Source organism: Drosophila guanche, unplaced genomic scaffold (genome assembly GCF_900245975.1).
Source record: "Drosophila guanche unplaced genomic scaffold, DGUA_6, whole genome shotgun sequence".
In the NCBI taxonomy this organism is placed as follows: domain Eukaryota; kingdom Metazoa; phylum Arthropoda; class Insecta; order Diptera; family Drosophilidae; genus Drosophila; species Drosophila guanche.
This window is the reverse complement of record NW_022995750.1, coordinates 1,924,773-1,943,808: the sequence shown is the minus strand read 5'-3', so window position 1 is coordinate 1,943,808 and position 19,036 is coordinate 1,924,773. Positions and strand designations below refer to the sequence as shown.

The following is a 19,036-nucleotide window of genomic DNA, read 5'->3' as shown; positions in this document are numbered from 1 at the left end:
ACGTTATTGAGCTGGTGGAAGGTGATGAGCTTCTACGAGTCGGTTTATGAAACAATAGTGAAAAGAAACAGACAGAACAGAGACAAAACTCCTAGCTTCCAGACTTTTCTTTTGTGGCGCAAGATGGAAATGCGGCCACGAATGCCCTCCCTTCCATGATCGCTATAATCCAATAAAGTTATACGGCGATCCCAAAAAAAGGTCTATGCCGCAATACCTCTGCCTACGTTCCCTACACGACGCATGACCCCCTCAAGTTAAGCGCACTTAGCAGGAGTTCATATTAACGCTTATAGCTAAATTTATTCAACATCGCAAAACACATCCAAAAGTATCGATTTTACACTCGATTTTGAAACAACTTATGTCGATTTACCCAAATATAAAAAAAGGAAAATAATATAAAGTAGGAAAGAAAATTATAAAAATATATCAAGGAAAAGGTAAGTGTATGTATGAATATAATAGGTGAAATGTAACATTAAATTAAGATACGATTATTGAATATGGAATATAAATGAATGGGACTAAATATAATAATGAAAAGCATATGTTCAAAAAAAAAGGAGGAAAACAAAAAAAAGCTTTTTTTTTGGCTATTGTACTTTTCGTTTTAGTTTCGCCATGTAAGCAACTGCATGGAATGCATGGCGTGCACAAATTACAATAGCAGCAAAAGCAACACAGCTCTGGCGCTAGTGCATAAACTTTTATGCGGTGGTCGGTTCGTCTAGCGGGAAGAACGCACCAAAAGGGAACAAAAAAAAATGTGATCTTTTATCACTCACGGATTGGTATGCATGTATGTATGCTTACAGTACTCCCTCGCTGAAAGGCCTTTCGCTGGGGTTTTGAAGAAGCTGTGGAATATATTAATTATGGTTCCCTGTTGGCTTTATCCGACTGCACGTTATAGTTCAATATTTTTTTTTTTCAAACTTCTTTTTCCTTTCTTTCTTCTTTCACTAATGTCACATAATTAAGGGGGAATTAAAGGTCGTTAAATCAAATAGAATATACTAATAGAAAAGAGTAATAGCATTAACAAAATTTAAATTTAATTAATTATTAAAATAAAAGACGGTGCTTTAGGCTGTGATTGCAGCCTAAGATATAATGGTGGCCCTCTTAGCGATACGACACTGTCGGCTATGGCGCCTGCGCAGAGGTTACTGCAAGGTTACGTCATGGTCATTGTGAAGTTACATCATGGCTATGGTGTTACATAGGTTCTGGAGCCGGGCTTCCACTGGTCTCCCAAGAAAAATTCCCCACCCCTCAGCGTATTGCCAACAAAACGTCAATGCGCTGCTGCTCTGGCTGAGTGTGGGGGAAAGCGTAGCGAAGCCCTGGGGGGGGGAAGGAATACAGCCAAGAGCTATTATATGAACCTTTGTTCGAGTCTCTCCCACATTGGACCTACCAATCTTTCCGGGATTTCCGTGGATAATTTATATTTCTCTTCTGTCGTGGATGGCGTGGATTGAACGCCAGTCAAAAAATGTTGGGATTGCGTGGATTGCACGCCCGTCCAAAAACGTTGGGATGGCTCTAGGCCAGGTGTAATTTAAATTCACTGATATTTATATTCACTGCACGGCGTTCGTTTTTTAACTTTTTTCCACACACATGGTTGGTCGAAAAATTAACTCACCATCGGACGGGTCACGAACCGATCAGAATTTTAGATAGACGAAAAGAAGAATTTTTCTGGGGGGGGGGGGGGGGGGGGGGGGGGTCGTGCCGTTTAAATGCGATCGGAAGTGCTAAAACCGTGTTCTAAAAGCTTATGTTGACAGCTGTCATCAACGAAAGCTTCACCCAATCCGCTGATTTAACAGCTAAGCTTTGCGGAGCTAAGCTTTGATTCTGTCAGCATAATTTATCTAACTTTATCGCATGCGATAATATCATTCGCTGCTTGTAATTATTTTGTGTTCAGCTGCAACTCCCAGCGCCACTACACATACGCCCACCTTTCCACACACGGCGTCTCCATTTCCGCAATCTCGGGTCCCGGCACTTTACAAATTTCTTTGTAAGGTGGCCCTGGAGAGGCTGAGCTACCTCAGCCTTCGAAAAGACTACCTTACAAACATCGTATAATCTGTTCAATTAAGCCAAACCATCAAACGGAATAAACTATGTATAACTTTAAATAAATAAACCGTCAGTGTCCTTTCTTAAAAAGAGGACTCTGCAATTTTTGGAGGCTGTCTCTAATCGTAGATCAACGTGCCAAAAGTTGGCTGATTTGGAAGCACCAATAATGACAATACTCTGCTCGGCGTGCCTTTACTATCCTGAAACTCTTCGCAGAGATCACTGGAATTGACTTCAAGCTGATTTCAAATCTTAAGACAATCTTGACAATCTTAGGACAATCTTGTCTCTCAAGTCAGTTGACTTTAAATGTGGTCAAATATTAAACATTTTGCTTTAATACTGCGGAATCTATTGTTGACCTGTATCCATGGCTCCCGATGACTGCCACCGTTCACAAAATTCTTCACCATTCAAAATAAATAATTGAAAACACTGTTCTACCTGTGGGATATTTTGCAGAGTCGGATCAACTTCATCATGCAAGGAAGATCAGCCGAAAAGAAAATTTCACGGACATGTTCCACAGGTCTATGGATACCTCAGATACGATAATTTCATCTTTAAACCTCGTCAGGCGTATACAAATGCAACAAAATAAGTCCCTACCAACTGAGGCTTTAAATCTTTTATCAAGCGAGTTTAATAGTTCAGGAAGAGTTGAACAGGATACAATTAGTTTCGATGAGCTGGCTGAATATCAGTTCGAATTTGGAAGTAGGAACATGGACCACGAAAACGAATTCCAAGAGGATTCTACACAGGTGTGATAGAAAACATATTATATATCGTCGCCTAGCAACAAATTTGGAAAAAAGTAAATGTAAAAACAAATGTAAAATTTAAAATTTAAAAAAAACCGTTAAGGTACAGATGTTCTACCGAGTACCGGGTATAAAAGTTGTGACGCGTATCACACGTTCCTTCTCGTTATTTCTGTACCTGTAAGCATAGACATATCCATGGATTTATTATCATTTGAGGCTGAGAATGTGGCATCACTATCGCCATTGGGATATAGCCATCACGGGCTTATATACCCGCGCGTATAGGGACAATAGGGAGCAGTTGTTCCCAACCATTGAGGAAATAAATCCACCGGACAATGTGCGCGCCGTCAACGTTCAAAAGATGACACAAATCCAGGCTGTAGTACGACGCAAGTTGGCCCTGGACGGAATCCCATTCAGCCTGACACGCACATAAATAGTGGAAGGCTGGAGGTGTATGGACAATCCCCTAAAAAATATTCTGGAGGTATTCCGGAAAATTAATATAAATCATCCTGACATATTGTCAAACACGTTGGCCTCTATTCAAATTTTCAGCTGGGTTCTGAGCATGATGGTGAGCTTGATGGACCCCAGGGACTAGCACCTAATCGAAAATAAAATCAAATACTTTTTCCGACTTTACTATTTAATTCCTATTACAGAGAATAGAGACCCTCATATGCATATCCAGTCGAGAGTGTTTGTGAAGTAGGACTAAGAGACCTGCAGTACTTAGAAGTAGAAATCTAAGGTTGTGCGGCAGCCTCTTTCCCCCCTTTTCGGGGATTGTGTGAGTAGAGCGTGTGAATACATATACAGACACATATTAACGCGCTGATTTTTTATTCATTATTCATTTACCATATCATTGGGTGATAATTTCAAAGATATTGCAGATTAATATTATAATTTACTATGTCGTCCGCTAATAAAAAAGACAACAGCAAAACAAGTAGGAGATGCATTATTTCTTCCTGTCTTTGTGGTTATAGAAAGAGTTCGTCCGATTTCCCTGTGAGGCTATTTTCATTTCCAAAAGATCCATTTTTATTATAAAATGGATTGAGGCTTGTAATGTAGAAAGAAGGATTGTAAAAAAATGTTCACCCGTTTCTGAAAGGCATTTTGAGGCTGGGTGGTTAGGAAGCCTTCAACTAAAACCGAATGCAATTTCAACATTAAACTTATCTGAAAATTCATTATTAACTCCAACGCAGAATGTCCAATAGGACATTTTGAGAGGACCAAAAAATTAGCTTGGCTGATGTGCCAGTGCCATTTTCAAACGATGTAGAGCAACTTTGCGTAAAAGAAGCGCCTGAAGCTACATTTCAAAATAATGAATCGGTTGATATTGAGTTTTGTGAGAACTGCTTAAAAAAGGGGAAAAACTAGGCATATTGGCTGATCAACGAAAAAAATAGGTAGGCTTTTAAAAATCGAAGAAGCAGTTTGTGGCCTTAAAAAGAGTTTTGTCTCGCAAGAACAGGCGTCTCAGAAGTAGAAAGCCTAACTCAAAATCAAGTATTATTCCTATAATTGCCAAGCTGTCTCATGTTTCTGCGGAAGCAAAAACTCATAGACTTAAGCCACTGCCACTACCTTAAACTGTTTTCCGTATAACTTTTTTGAACATAGTTCATATTATGTCCCTAATATGTCACAAATTGATCTATCTGGCCATACTGTGTGTCAGTTTTGCCTGCCTCTGATTTAAGTATTAGGCCCTGCTGTGTTCCCCAAGCTTTGCATGCCTCAGCTGTTCTGTTTCCTAGTCATTCAGTTTTTTATTTTTTGATTAATCTCGAGCACAGTAATAACTCTAAAAAATAAAATTATTTTCAATACGGCTAATTTTATTGTGTGAAAAAAAAGCGCTGGAACAAACAGATACTGATAGGAACTAGAAACCAGAGATTGAACGCCAAGTACAGGTAACAGGAGGCAGCCGTTATTATTCAAGAGAGACAAGAAGCAAGAGGACATACGACAAGTGGCCGATGTTGTGCATCGGTCCGGGCGTATCCAAAACCGAAATTTAGAAAGATTAGAAAATATAGTAAACGCACATATTACACAACAGCAGCAAATGGCGAATACTATTAGTCGGTCGAGGCGGAGATGCAACCAAAGGTATAGGGCCAGAGAGCATGCATTATATCACTTCTTTCACCAACACGCTCATTTGAGCAGCCACTTCTTAGAGCCGATACAGCACGAGGCATGTGGTTGATCAAAAGACAGAAGGAGCATGCACTATATCACTTCTTTCTCCGACTTGAGCAGCCACTTCTCAGAGCCGATACAGCACGAGGCATGTGGTTGATCAAAAGACAGAAGGAGGCATGTGGTTGATCAAAAGAAAGAAGGAGGCATGTGGTTGACCAAAAGACAGAAGGAGGCCGAGTGGTTGACCAAGAAACATGCATTTATCACTTCTCACTAGTTTTGCCAATTAAGCAGTGTGACCGCAAAATTATCGACAAAATATACCGTAAGGGCGTCGAAAATATACCGAAATATACTTTTTATTGTTAAAATATGCCGTTAAATATACCGTGGAAACAACATTTACTTATTTAAATAAAATCGTATCAAAATCGTATTTTCCTTTATTGGAGATAATTTCTTTCCTTTCTTCTTAGTAATAATAATTGAAAGCATAAACCTACACTATTCACTATCATCTCTTTCAATATGCTTTGGATTTACAAACAGCAACTCTTTATCTTTATTTTCACATCCATGTTTTTCTCGAAGATTCTGTGTGTTTTTGAATCCGTTTCTAATATTCGTTTTTTTAGGATTAACCTCAGAGAATATTCTCTCACACGAAGCATTTGATACTAGCAAAATGAGCATTGCTTGAGCTAGTTTCTAAATATTGTCATACTTGAAACAGTTATTATAATCTTTAATGTTGATAAATTTATGCCAGAAAATGCCAGGACTTTAGCATTTACTTATTAAATCGAAGAGACCCTCTTCATTTTTTAAGAGGACAAATACGTTGTTGATCAGTTCAGCAGCTTTAATAAGGTCAGGAAATCTCTGGCATAGGTCATGTAAATCCGTAAGTTGTTCAGTAACTATGTTTTCTGGGTTAAGGAACGAAAGAATTTTGAAAACCTTTTCGTTGAAAGGCAACCCTTTCTTTAGTTGGGTACATAACTCTTTTAAAAAAGACTGCGCTCGTTGAAGAAATTAATGTTATTCGGTTCTATCCAATTTCGAAAGTTCGAGGCTAACTTGAATGCCTAAATTCATATTTTGTGATTCTACGAAATGAACAGAGTTTTTTGGATCAATTAAAGTTATGTTTGTATTCCTTATATATTAATCTTTTAAGTAACAGCTTAATATTAATTTTTAAGTCTCAGTCATGTTTTTTAATTTTTAAATGCGTTGAAGCTTTGCTAGACTGAAAAATTATGTTAAATCTGATTATTATGGGTAAAATATAATCAAGAAAATAAAAGTAATGTTTTACTGTTAAGTTTTTCAGATTTGAGAGGGTAAATTCGGCAGAAAAAAATTCAAACAAAAAAAAGTACAAGGGCATCTCACTGCTCAAGCATACGTGCAACACAAGAATGTAGGGACAACCAACGAATTTCATAATGGTTAAGTATTTGGTGCTCTGGAGAATTTATGAATTTTTGAAACAGTTTAAATTTTCGGTGTCGCTTGGAGCTCTTAGTTGTTTGCTTAGTGATAGTATACATATCAACACTGTGCAGGTGCTATTACAGTCCTCTACACCACACCTATTTCATCTCCTTTCCGATTTGCATCTTCCAGAAGTGTGTCCCAGCCTACCACAGTAAAAAAATTGGCGCATTTTCCATTGGTATACAATAAACCTCAGTTCAAATTTTCTCCTTGCATTTTTTTTAATTTAAATTTTCCTTCATCTTTATTTCTGTTGAACCTTGTGGAACTCCTTTTATAATTAAATACGACACTAAATAGCTATCGGTATAAATGGGAGTTTGTTCATTGTTTTCAACTTCACCTTTGTAACTAATTCATTTGCATCCTCATATTTTTCGGAACATTTTTCAACACTTTCAATCCTTCAAATATTATGTTAAACATTTGGCTATTCGCTGTCATTGGTATGTAGAAATTGTGTAGTAGTAATGTATAAGGTCATAAGGTATACAATCCAATAAAACGGAGTATTTGAAATAGGCCAAATTGATTCTCCAAACGGATTAAATTATTCTTTCAGTGTTAAAAGTCTTCGCAAGCTAGTAAAATCAAATAGAACATAAAAATCGAGGAATATTATTTAAGACTACGGTATATTTACGGTATATTTTTAAAATGCGAAGGTATTTTTTTTTTATATTTGTGAGGGTCCCACGGTATATTTTATCGACAATTCCGCTGTCACACTGCTTTCGTGGTTTTTTATAAATGATTTAAATTGTCACTAATTCCGAACGCATACAAAAAGTGTAAGTCGTAGCCAGTTGGCTTAAGAAAAGTGTAAGGCTTAAGTTACATGTTCCAAACAATCAAATGCAGTAGAAAATGAATGCCGAAATGGCTCAAGAAAATTGCCGACGCGACAACGAACACACACAAGCGCACACATGCTCCGATAGATATGTACATGTACATGCAAGGGACGCACACGTATACAAATTGCTTGCAAATGGCGGATGCGTTCCCAACAAAAAAGAAAACTGCATTTAAGTGTGAAATGTAAAAATTGTTGACGTTGCAAGTGCGAGCAGAAACAACGGTATCGCATCAAATAAGAGTTGAAGAATATTCGAGTGTGCGGCAAGTGGTGTTGGGGTGTCTGTGTGAGTGCAGTGCAAGGTGTTGTGTTTGTGTGTCGTGTCGGACAGGCGGAGACAGTTGCGACGGCGGCAGCGACGCCCTTTTGTCTTCCTTCCACTCGTGACAGACCAAAGCGGGCCAATCGTTCTCTTGTAGAAACCACAAATTTATTGGTGTGCAATTATTCTTATTATCAGAGGCGTTTGCCAATTAGATTCCTAATTAGAGGAAAAAATCTTAATACGATGAATGGCATACTTTCACTTGTGTGCCCCGATTGCGATTTAATTATGAGCCAAAGGGACAGCTGACACAAAGAAAACCAGCAGCCGCCAGCGAGCTGAATTTATTTGTTTGATTTGCCAAAAACTTGTGCGCCGCCGTCTGGGCTGCTCCGCTGCGCCATGCCCTTGCCCCCTTCTGCCTGCACTAGTATTCTTATTAGAGATTTGTATCCAAAAAAATCATGAAATGAACATAATTGATGTCTGTCCTCTTTATTCGTGTCTTCTTTGCTCGGAAAATGTACACACTGTTGGCAGCCTTTTGCTGACCTCACTACACACATACATGCACGCATTCTCTGGCCCCAGCTTATCAAAAGCAACGGAAAGTGTGAGAGGGAGAGAGTAGCCTGCAGTCGGATAAATAATAAATGCACATCGGGTCGTTTCATTCACGTTCAATTGGCGATAAGGCCTTCGGGGAACTGTTATTCTAGGAAAACCCAATTGATAATCGGACTTACAGTATTGAAAAGTCACTTGTCTACGTCAGCAATCAATAATCATTAACGGACATCATATTCAATTAGCTTATTTATAGCCGTGAGACACACACAAACAGAGGCGCACATTTGTGAGTCACAGCTCTAGAAAATACTCCCAATTTGGGGCCCACCTTCCTTCTCTGGACCCAAATGGTGTCAAGTATATTTTTTTGGCTGACCTACCAATCTAAGACCAAAACTACAAACGAACTTGACGCTCCCACGCGAGAAGACAAAATCTCCCACAGGCAACGCGACTCTCTTTCCCTGCGGCCTGCAAAATATTAGCTTGCATGTTGCAAAAATATCATAAAAGAAGATTTCAGGAAGGAGAGCTTTCTAAAATTAAAACACTTGAGCCGCTTGCCGGCCGTGTCGCTTGTTCGCTGAAAATAGTAGAAGCGAAAATGCATTTATGAATAAATAAAAGAAAATAATGAATGAGTGTTGGCCGTGTGAGAGAGAGTGAGCGAGAGCGAGTGCGGAGCATTTGCACCGTTCAATAGTGTTGTCCCGATGAAGACAACTACAAATGGATGCATTCATGTCAAAATATGAAATACAACAGAAAATTCTATAAAAACAAGTTAATCCATTTCGAATAACTAAAGTTTTGCTAAGATTTCTTATTGGCAAATATAAAATCTTACTTCAGATTTCTTATTCCATTGCGTGGTCTCTAGAAATCTGACTTGGCGTGGAAACAAAAGCTAAAATGGCTGCACTGACTAACGGAAAGACAGAGAAATTCCATGTATTTTCATGTTGTTGCTGTCAACTAATTGAACACTGGGGCGAGTGAGAGAAAAAAGAACACAGAGAATTAGGCCAACTGTGTGCAGTGTGATGCCAGTTTGTAACCAGGGCGAGCAGCAAGTGCATATGTATGTACATATACATATGTTGCATGCTGCCAGACCGTAATACATATTTATTTATAGGATGGTCATAATGATAATTGGCAGTCAAAGCCTTCGACTTTCACACACACACACACTCGAACACACTAATACACGATCACACATTCCGTAGCGTTGCTCTTCCGGTTGATGACCTTTACCGGCGTTTTTATTGTATTATTTTTTTCATTCGCTTATGTATTTGTATGCCTCTTCTTACGTTGTGTCTGTGTGTATGCTCCGCTGGAGCGTTACTCCCAGCAGAAATACTGGTCCGGGGAGAGACTTGTCAGTGAAGTCTCTCCCACTTCTCATCGATTTACTGTTCGAATCGAAGCTGCTCTCATAGTTTCATCAAATATTAATTTGGGTTTATTGTAGTACAAATAAGACAATATTTGAACAAGAAAAGGTCTCTCGTCGCCCTCCTCCTCTCCATAAAAGAACAACTGATGGCATCAGCAAATAAGCAAACAAAATATGTGTTTCACATTCTCAAATTATTACTGTATAAGTCTTACAAAATATTACCGACGCAACAAAGTTGGGGTTTTTCTCAGAAATATGTATTTATCTTTCATGGGGGTTTCTTTTATTCCTATTCAGTACTTTTTTCTAAGATGTTAATTCATACATATGTATGTACATACATACATACATATGGACGTACATGTGGACAAGTTTGACTGTAAAAAAATTCCGGAACACTGTCAGAATCTTGAGAGAGCGGTTATCACTGAAGTTGGTGCTGTGCTGCTGGCGGCAGATATTCAGAGAGCAACAACCTTGAATTGAAATTTTTGCAATTTGTGAATTCCATTCTACTGCTGCCAGTGAAATTTCAAGTTCTAACTGTGGGCAGAGAGAGGCAGTGAGCGAGAGAGAGTGCGAACCACTTCTTCACGGTGAGTTGGCAGACCAGACTCAGACTCTCTCCCAGAGTCAGAGAGAGAGAGAGAGAGATCGCAAAGCTTGGCTTCGCTGCTGATGCTGACGTTACCTTCTGTCAGAGGCTCTTGGGTCTTCGCTTAAAGATTTTCAGTTTTATAAAATTATTTTGCGATTTCCGTTCCAACGATTTGCATACGTGTGCGTCAAAGCCTTACACTAGGAGTGTGGAGAAGAGGTGCGGTGCGTTGGCTGAGTGGGAATATCTAACGATTTTTTATTCTCTTTTTGTTTTTTTAATGTGTGGGAGAGCATCTGCGTCAACACCTTCAGGTCTTTTTGTGCAAATTTAACTTTCTTTCAAGGCTAGAGAGCAGCTGCGCGTTGTTTGTTATTTGATTTGTAAGCAAATTTGTAGGTTTTTGTTTTCTTGTTTCTTGGAATAAATTTCGCTGGCTGTGAATCTGTGAGTCGATAATTGAATCTCTACCACATTCAGAAATTGCGCATGAAAATATACGGCAAGAGAGTGTACTTTGTTATTCCGCATGTGTATGAATTTACAGTTATGGAATAGGATATGATAGAGCCCAGCCCTGTGACTGCTGCTGCAGTGTGCATTCGTTTATCTCTCAGCACTGATATAATACAATGACAAATTTTTAACAAAGAGCAGTTATATTAATAAATGTCAAACAAACAGTGAGAAATGCAATAACAACAAAAAGAGTTGTTCATCATAAAGTGTACGTGTATTATGGTACCATTCACCGGCCGGTAAACTGATAAGCACGTAACCGCACTATTTATTGTTGTACATCACACATCAACGAACACACTCAGGCACACACATGTACACGCATGTGGCTTACACCAATACAGAGGCGTGCAGTAATTGCTATTGGGTGTAAATGTCGTTGATCTTTCGTTTAATGTGAAATTTGTTGGACAATTGTTTGTGGTGAACGATCAGATCCCACTAATTGCAAACGTACACGTCATTAGACACAGCAACAGCAGCTGCAGACAAAAAAAATTGCTGATAATGAAGCAGGAACTAAAGGCTGTTTTGCGGTTTTAGTTTCTTTTTGATAGGAATACGTTCTGGCAGTGCAAATTTCCCCTATTATATCACTCGCAACTCTCTTTTGCAGTAACCTACACGTAAAGGAGATCCCTGAGAAGAACCCCCACGTAGCTGCATCAAGGCAAGATATGCAAATATGGATTTTCACATACTGATCGTCATTGGTTGTGTGATCAGCGCCTCCCTGCTCTCCTTCCTGTTCATCAATAAGATATTCAGGCGCAAGACCTTCGAGGAGGTTGTCGCCGAGAAGCGCGCCCTCAGCGCCAATCTGTACAAGGCCGGCGGCGGTGCAGCGGCCAGCAAGAAGCCCAAGAAGAAGGAACTGAAGCGCGAGAAGAAACAGAGACAGAGGGAGCAGCAGCGAGATGCCAGCCACGACCCCGAGGAGGACTACTCCGATGGCCAGCAGTCCGAAGAGCAGGGTTCTGTAGACGAGGGGCCCGGCTTGTCCAAGCAGCATGTGGAATTCGAGCCCGATGCAGAGATCATGAACGAGCAGCGTAGGTCCAGCAATGCTGCCGAAAAGGAGAACGTTCCCCTGGGCAAGAAGAGCAAGAAGGAGAAGCGGAATGCTGGCAAGAGCGGAGCCGCAGCAGCAACCGCTCCTGTCGCTGGCATTTTGGTCAATAAAAATGAGCCGGTGGCCGTCAAGCCGCTCACTGCAGAAGAGACTCCCACGCTGAACAGCTTCGATGTTCGTGCACCCAAGGATGTGGTCGAATTGAAGAAGCAGGAGCAGAAGGAACGCAAAGAGGACAACAACAACAAGCAGCAGGCACAGAAGAAGAACGGATCCGGCAACGTGGCCAAGAAGGAGAAGCCATTAGTCACAGCAGGTGTACCACCCACTGCCACTGTCTCTGACCAGGAGCCACCGTCCGTGCCCAAGCAGATACTGAAGCAGCAGCAACAGCAGAACGGCTCACCCAAGACCCAGAACAACCAAGTGAACAACAAGACCAAACAGCAACATCAGCAGCAGCAGCACAAGAAGCAAAAGGAGTCGCTGACGGCCAAGGAACTGGCACAGGCATTGGAGAAACTGGCCGAGCATCAGAACCAGACGATTGGTGTGTCCGCCCTCATGAATGTCTTCTCCCGGGCCGAGTTGAATCGTTCCGAGATTCAGATTTTGATCGATTATCTGCTAAACAAGCAGCAGGATATGCCCGCATCGCATGCCGAGTGGTCGGATGATATTTGCCAGAAGTTGAAGCGCCAGCTGGAGGAAAAGGAGAAGCTGCTCGCCGAGGAGCAGGAGGCCTCCATTGGCATTCAGGCCAAGCTGCGCGAACTGCGCCAAGAGGTCAACACGGAGCGCGCCCAGATGCATGGACGCATTCAGGCCTACAACGATAAGCTGCAGGGCAAGGAGCAGGAGTTGTCTGCCGTCAACCAGGAGTTGTCCAGTCTCAATGATAAGTTGACCCTTGAACGCCAGCAGTTCCAGGTATGTCCACATCACTATCCCAGCCACCCCCCTAGACCATGCCCATATATATATATATTTTTTCCAACCCATTTTAGACCTTGCTGAGGGAAAAGCAGGCCACTTCGCAGGACTTGGTGCCCCAGTTGCAGCGCCTGCAGCAGGATTTGGCACACAAGGAGAAGTGCTTGGCCGATATGACTGCCTTCGTGAGCGCCGAGACGCAGCAAAAGAACGAGTTGATCCAGCAGCAGGCCCAGCAGCTGCTGGCCCTCGAGCAGCAGCGCGACGAACTGGAGGCGCGCCAAAACAACAGCATCTTTGAGCTGGAGCAGCGCAAGCACCTGGACGCTGAGAATGGCGAGCTTAAGGTGGAGCTGCGCAATCTCCACAATGCGCTAGAATCGGCCAAGGCCGATCTGGCTCACGCCCAGTCGGAGCTGACGCATGTGCGGGGTGGCGAGCTGCAGGAACTTCGCCAGCAGGCGGCCTCATTGGAGGCCAACAATCAGAAACTCAACCAGCAGCTTAGTCAGGCCACCAGCAGCGCCGTGCAGGCGACGGCCGCCCAATCGGAGCAGGCCCAGGTCCAGTCCGATGCCCTGGCCAAGAAGCACCAAGAGCTAAGTGCTCTGAGGGCACAGTACGGCTCGCTAACCGAGGCCCAGGACAAGCAGCAGGCACAAACCAGCAGCCTGCAATCGCAGGTGCAGGAGTTGCAACAACGCGCCGAGCAGTTGGTGGCAAGGGAGAAGCAGCTGCAGCTGGAGCTGCAGGAACAGCGCGAGAAGAATAATGTGAGTAAGAGTTGCGCTCTTCTTTGTTGGATTCATTTTGCGTTTGTGGTCCAATCCTATGTCTTCCCTTCCCATCCCATTTTGTGTGCTGTTTGCAAACCTTTTAACTAATTGCCACGCGTATTTGTGTTTCGGCAGGAGGTGCGTATGAAAAATTGGAAGTTGATTGAAGCGTTGCAAAATGCCGAAGCAACAGCAACCGCCAAGACGAAAACAAATACCAAGCAATCCGTAGGCGTAAGTGCATGCACAGATCCAGCCCAGTCTAGTCCCACTTCCCTTTTCTTTCCTTCCTTAACTTGGACACGCACATGGCTTTGGCTAAACTTGAGTTCTCTTTGCATTTGCAGCAACAAGAGAAGGATCTGCAACAGCAGCAGAAGGATCTGCAACAGCAGCAGAAGGAGCTGCAGCTGCAACAGCAAAAGTCCGTGGCGGCTGCTGCCAATGGGGCAAGCGCCTCCGCCAAGAGCGAACAGCAGCGCATACGCGATCTTTACCAGCGTCTCTACCCAGATGCGGTGAAAGCGCAAGCGGCCACGGCTCTGCAAGCCTCCTTCGATCAGTGGCTGGAGCAGGTTTTGGCCACACACATCAAGCAGCAGCAGCTGGAGCTGGAGAGGAGGGCTGTCCAGAACAGTAGTAATAAGTCCACACAATCAAACAATAGTAGCAGTAGCAACCACAATAGTAGCAGCACCAGCAGCAGCATCCACAACAATATTAGTAGCAATAATAGTAGTTCGAATAGCAAATCCTCCTCCTCCTCCGCCGCCGCCTCCATAGCTGAGCAGCAGCAGCTACAGCAACAGCAGCTGGAGCTGCACAAACAGAACCTGCAGCTGCGGGAAACGAACGATAAGCTCACGCAGCTGGTCACCAAAACGGTAAGCCCTGGATAAATGTACCAATTAAAATTTCTTAATTCATATTTGGCAATGCAGACCAACACGTTGATGGACCTGGAGGAGCGTGCACGGGAGCAGGATGAGCATTGGCGTGGCATTGTTAACCAGAAGGAGCAGCAGATTACCAAGCTGCAACAGCATGTCTCAAATGGCGAGCAGGTGGGTAGCAGGGCTCTTTATTATTCCGCATGGAAAGCTGAAAAATTACTCTAATTGCAGGACATTTAATGTCGCTGAGGAGGCAGGAGAAGAAGCCCTACAACGACTATAAATGACAAGCAACCACACACGAGTTTGTCCAAACTTCCATAACAACAACAACAACAAACAGCAACAGCAAACAAAATTCTAACAATTATATTAAGTTGAAAGAGAGGAGCCACCACCCCAGCACACACAGAAAATATTAAATGAATGAAAGAACTTAGTACGGGAATGCTTTAAGAACTTATCTACAGCAAAGAAACAAAGCAAAAGTAAATTAATAAAACAAACAAAAAAACGACTTGTGCAATGTTAAAGGAGATTTAAAGAAAAAGAAGAGAAACAACGGAAATCTTAGCCCTCCCACACAACGACAAAATCCATTTCTGCTGCTGCCCCACCCCAAAGTGGGAAATTAACTAATTAATTACTATTATTATGATTATTTAACCAGAAAGGCCGTATGCGAATGCGAATATTATTTGTGTTGAACTTGCATTTAAAACAAACAACAAAAAACGCGCTATAAACAATTGTATATGTATATGTATCTTATGTTTAAGCAAATGAATTTACACAAACACAAACAACAAAACTACTTAAAAGGCAATTCTATACAAGAAATAAACAAATTATACACAACCTATAACTAAACACTAAATTTATGTATCTATGTGTATGAGCATGATGTAAAATGTATATTTTTTTTCCATGTTTTTCTTCAGTTTTAAATTCAATTGAATTGTGCAGCAAAAAAAAAGCATTGAAAACCCGCAGCAGCATGTGGTTGGTCCATCCCACAAAAAACAGCAAAACATTTAATTAAGACGTAAACTATTTTTATATACAAAAAACACACAAAACACACACAGAAAACGTTAATTCATAAGTGAAACGCTAAACATGGTAAATGCTAGCTAATTAGCGACATAATTCAAACAAATTGTCAAAAAGTAAACTTGTTGCATGCAAAAAAAAAAAACAAAAAAGAAAAAGTATTTAAGGAGCAGAAATAGAAGGAAATCCTACACGCCCCCCCACTCCCCAAGAAAATGAATGAGCTATAGCCTGCATTATAAAGATTTATGATGTATAACTTATGGTAAATGAGAATTAAATACATACACACATATGAGAAAAATAATATATAAAAAACATGCGACTGGAGGACAACACTTTTGTGGGGAATGGATGATGGCATGGCTACTTTTTGGTGGTGTTGTTGCTGGTGGCTTGGCTGCCAATTTGTAGATTTTGCAGTGGAATGGCCATGTGGAAGGGATACTGCAGCAGTTGGCTGCAGGATGGACGCATCTTGGGATTAAGCTGCAGGCACTTTTTGAGCATCTATAAAAAAGATTTAAATGTAAGAGACTATAGACACCGCTACAGTCATGGGACTTTAACTTACATGTACCAGCATGGCTGGATAGTAAAAAGGAATGTCTGGATACTCAATGTTTGTGCCCGGATTGGCAATGGCATTCATTTTGGCACAAATATTTCGTATATGACCAAATGGCGTCTTTTGGTAAAGCAGCAAATACAGTATGCAGCCCAGCGACCACACATCCGACTTGGTGGATATCTTGATCTTGGGCTGATTGCCACCGCGCATGGGACTGTTGCCCGTTGAAATGTCGGTGAGCGCCTCGGGACTGATGTAGTTGAAGGTGCCCGCCTGTGAGAACTTGATGATGCTAGTCGAGTCCACCGAAATATTGCTGGCAATGCCAAAGTCAATCAGCTTCAGACGGCCATTGACCATCAGGAAATTGGCCGGCTTCAGGTCCGAGTGGATTACACCATGCTGATGGATGTAGTTGACAGCCTGCAGCATCTGGTAGAGAATACTCATCAGGCTGTAGGACGGCAGATTTGTGGTGTAGCTCTGCAGGATCTTGTTCAGATCACAGTCGCCCTTCTCCATAACCATGTACAGCTTGGACTCCTCCCGCAGCAGTTGACTGTGGAAAGCGAAATTAGTTTATGACTTAAAGACTCTCGGAGATCGCGCAACTCACTAATCGTACAGTGCCACAACGCATACGTTGCCCTGCAGCTTCTCCAGCAGCTTGGTCTCATTCAGATAGCCCTGCACCACAGACGGATCGGCCTGCAGGTCCACCACCTTCAGTGCAAACTCACCGCCAGAGTCGGGACGACGAGCCAGGTAAACGGAACTGGAGCCGCCGCAGCCCAGCTTCTGTCCTATCACGTATTCGTGATTCTTGATCTTCAGTATATTCGAGGACTTGCTAGAGGTGGAGGGCGGCACTGGTCCAGGCACAGGTACTGGTACAGGTTTGACCACTTCCTTGGGTTTTACTGGCTCAATTTTTGGCGGCGGCTGTGGCGGCACCATCACTTCCTTTTCTGCCTCATGGAATGCATTGTCCAAAGACTTCTTTGACTTGCCATTGATGGGCTCTGCTTTGGGCTGCTGCACCTCCGGCTTTGGCAGCGGAATGTCGGGACTCTCGCTGATGGTGTCGCACAGGGAGAAGCTGTCGCAGTTAAAAGGCGCCCCACGGCCCACGGTCATGGGCGTCTGGAAGAGCACCTTCTGCGAGCGAAACTCATTGGAAACGACCTCGCTGCGGGACTTCGGTGCCTGCGTAGAGCCGCGAACGCGCACCAGTGGCGTTATAAAGTCCACCTCGGGCTTTGCATTAGACTTGGCCACGAGCGTGGATCCATTGCGCAGGGGAGTCTCGTTATCGAAGAGTTTACGTCGTTCCGAGATGGTTTGCAGCGTAGAAGGCGGAGGTTTTTTGATGGCCTGCGGTTCTGGCTCAACCGCCGGAGAGTTCTGATTGGTGCTGCAGTTGATGCCCATGTTTCCGAAGCGACCCAGGAAAGACAAATTCGAATCGGATTGCTTCAGTGCGCCAGCCGTGGAGGGCATACTGCTGCTGGCGCCTCCGCTCACCGGCAGCTCGTGCGTGGGACTCAGCACAAAGGAGTCGTTGAGAATGGCGCAGTTGAGATTGTGATCGTTCTTGTTGTTATCCTCCTCCTCATCGCTGTCCGAGTCCATCATGGTCATCTCCGAGACTCGTCGTGGCCTGAAAAATAAACCATAATCAAGGTGCGATATATTCGGCGGGGTGAATGGAACATACTGCACTTCACCGGCTGCTCTATTGGGCAGCGGAATGTTTTCCTTATTGCCAGCATTGGTGCCGATGCCGATGGCTGATCCCCGACCGAAAGCAGCTGGCCGGTGGTTGTTTGCAGCTGGGGCATGGGATCGGTGCGGCTTGAGAGGCGTATTGTAGTCATCGTCCGTGTCCGAGTCAATCCCAAGAGCCAGCAAGTCCTTAATGCGGCGCGGCACAGGTGTAGTCATTTATTATGAAGTTTTTAATTGTTGTTAAATCGAATTTCAAAGAAGCCATAAATGTAGGGCTGATGCGCAACTGTTATCGTTATCGAGACGTATTTGCATTTCTTGAATCAAGACACAATACTAGCTCCAACTATTGCTTAAATTCTAGTTAATATCTATTTATTTTTACTGCACTTTTATATTTAAACTTGGCATTTTTTGACCAAGCGCTGTGATGCTTGCCGAAACAAACCAAGTGGCATCGCTGCTACTAGTCGATAAGCACACCTTCGACTATTTTCGCAGAGTTGGCAGCACCACACAAGAGGTCAAACAGGGTGACCATTTAAGGTATGTTATTTTTTGGAATATTTTAACTACGAAAATGAGGGTTCAGTGTACATATTTATGGTAGATCGGTATATTTAATCTTTTAAACACACACATTTTTTCTATTACCTTCTTGTTCGCTATGTTAACATATTCGACTTTTGTTTATGGATTGATTCGTTTGTCAAGAAAAAATGTTTAGCTGTTTGTTTTGTTTTCTAAAGAGACCGAAGACTGAAGAGAGCCGTCAGACAAAATTCAAGAGAGAAAAATGCATGTGAACATTTCGAACGTGAAATCAATTTCCTTTCCTTAACCGAAAGGTAATTGAAGGAATGAGGATAGTGAATAGGGTGAATATAAAGCGAAATTATCTCCAATAAAGAAAGAATATGGTTTTGATACGTTTTTATTTTATTTATTTTTTTTTTTTTTGAGGTTTTAAGTTACCGCTCTACCCTTAGGTAGAGCGGAATTATTTGGCCACCCGCCTTTACAAGGGGGAAATCGCCACGTCGTAATATGTAACTTGTTACAGCTTTGCTCCAATACTTACCTGGCGTAGAGGTTGTTCCCCACGTGCTTGCAGTGTATTTTACATTTCTGTTGTTCCGTTTTTATTTAAATAAATACACTTTATTTGTACGGTATATTTTGAAATGAAAAAGTATATTTCGGTATATTTTCGAGGCCCTGACGGTGTATGTTATCGATAGTTTTG

General features: G+C 42.4%; 2 protein-coding genes across 3 annotated transcripts; one reads left to right on the top strand and one right to left on the bottom strand.

Annotated features, from left to right (window-relative positions):
- The first annotated feature begins 7,237 nt into the window (after positions 1-7,237).
- LOC117586618 (putative uncharacterized protein DDB_G0271606) lies at positions 7,238-15,501 on the top strand. Of its 2 annotated transcripts, XM_034276822.1 has the most exons (7): positions 7,238-7,339; positions 11,381-12,766; positions 12,844-13,542; positions 13,681-13,779; positions 13,893-14,429; positions 14,487-14,609; positions 14,670-15,501. In XM_034276822.1, the coding sequence occupies exons 2-7, from the start codon at positions 11,450-11,452 to the stop codon at positions 14,676-14,678; spliced, it is 2,784 nt and encodes a 927-aa protein (XP_034132713.1). In that variant the 5' UTR covers positions 7,238-7,339; positions 11,381-11,449; the 3' UTR covers positions 14,679-15,501. The 2 variants fall into 2 exon arrangements, with proteins under 2 accessions (XP_034132713.1, XP_034132714.1); XM_034276823.1 differs by lacking the exon at positions 13,681-13,779.
- A 215-nt stretch (positions 15,502-15,716) lies between these two features.
- On the bottom strand, positions 15,717-18,140 carry LOC117586619 (dual specificity protein kinase TTK). The gene is made up of 4 exons (XM_034276825.1): positions 17,780-18,140; positions 16,679-17,722; positions 16,066-16,621; positions 15,717-16,001 (listed from the first exon to the last, which is right to left on the bottom strand). Exons 1-4 carry the CDS (start codon positions 18,004-18,006, stop codon positions 15,858-15,860), a joined length of 1,971 nt encoding a protein of 656 aa, XP_034132716.1. The 5' UTR covers positions 18,007-18,140; the 3' UTR covers positions 15,717-15,857.
- Positions 18,141-19,036: the final 896 nt, after the last annotated feature.

Coding starts and splice junctions, on each gene's coding strand:
- LOC117586618 (XM_034276822.1), top strand. CDS start 11,450: ATGGATTTTCACATACTGATCGTCATTGGTTGTGTGATCAGCGCCTCC. Junction 12,767..12,843: donor TTGAACGCCAGCAGTTCCAG/GTATGTCCACAT, acceptor AACCCATTTTAG/ACCTTGCTGAGGGAAAAGCA. Junction 14,430..14,486: donor CGCAGCTGGTCACCAAAACG/GTAAGCCCTGGA, acceptor TTGGCAATGCAG/ACCAACACGTTGATGGACCT.
- LOC117586619 (XM_034276825.1), bottom strand. CDS start 18,006: ATGACTACACCTGTGCCGCGCCGCATTAAGGACTTGCTGGCTCTTGGG. Junction 16,622..16,678: donor GTTGTGGCACTGTACGATTA/GTGAGTTGCGCG, acceptor CGCTTTCCACAG/TCAACTGCTGCGGGAGGAGT. Junction 16,002..16,065: donor ATCCAGCCATGCTGGTACAT/GTAAGTTAAAGT, acceptor TCTTTTTTATAG/ATGCTCAAAAAGTGCCTGCA.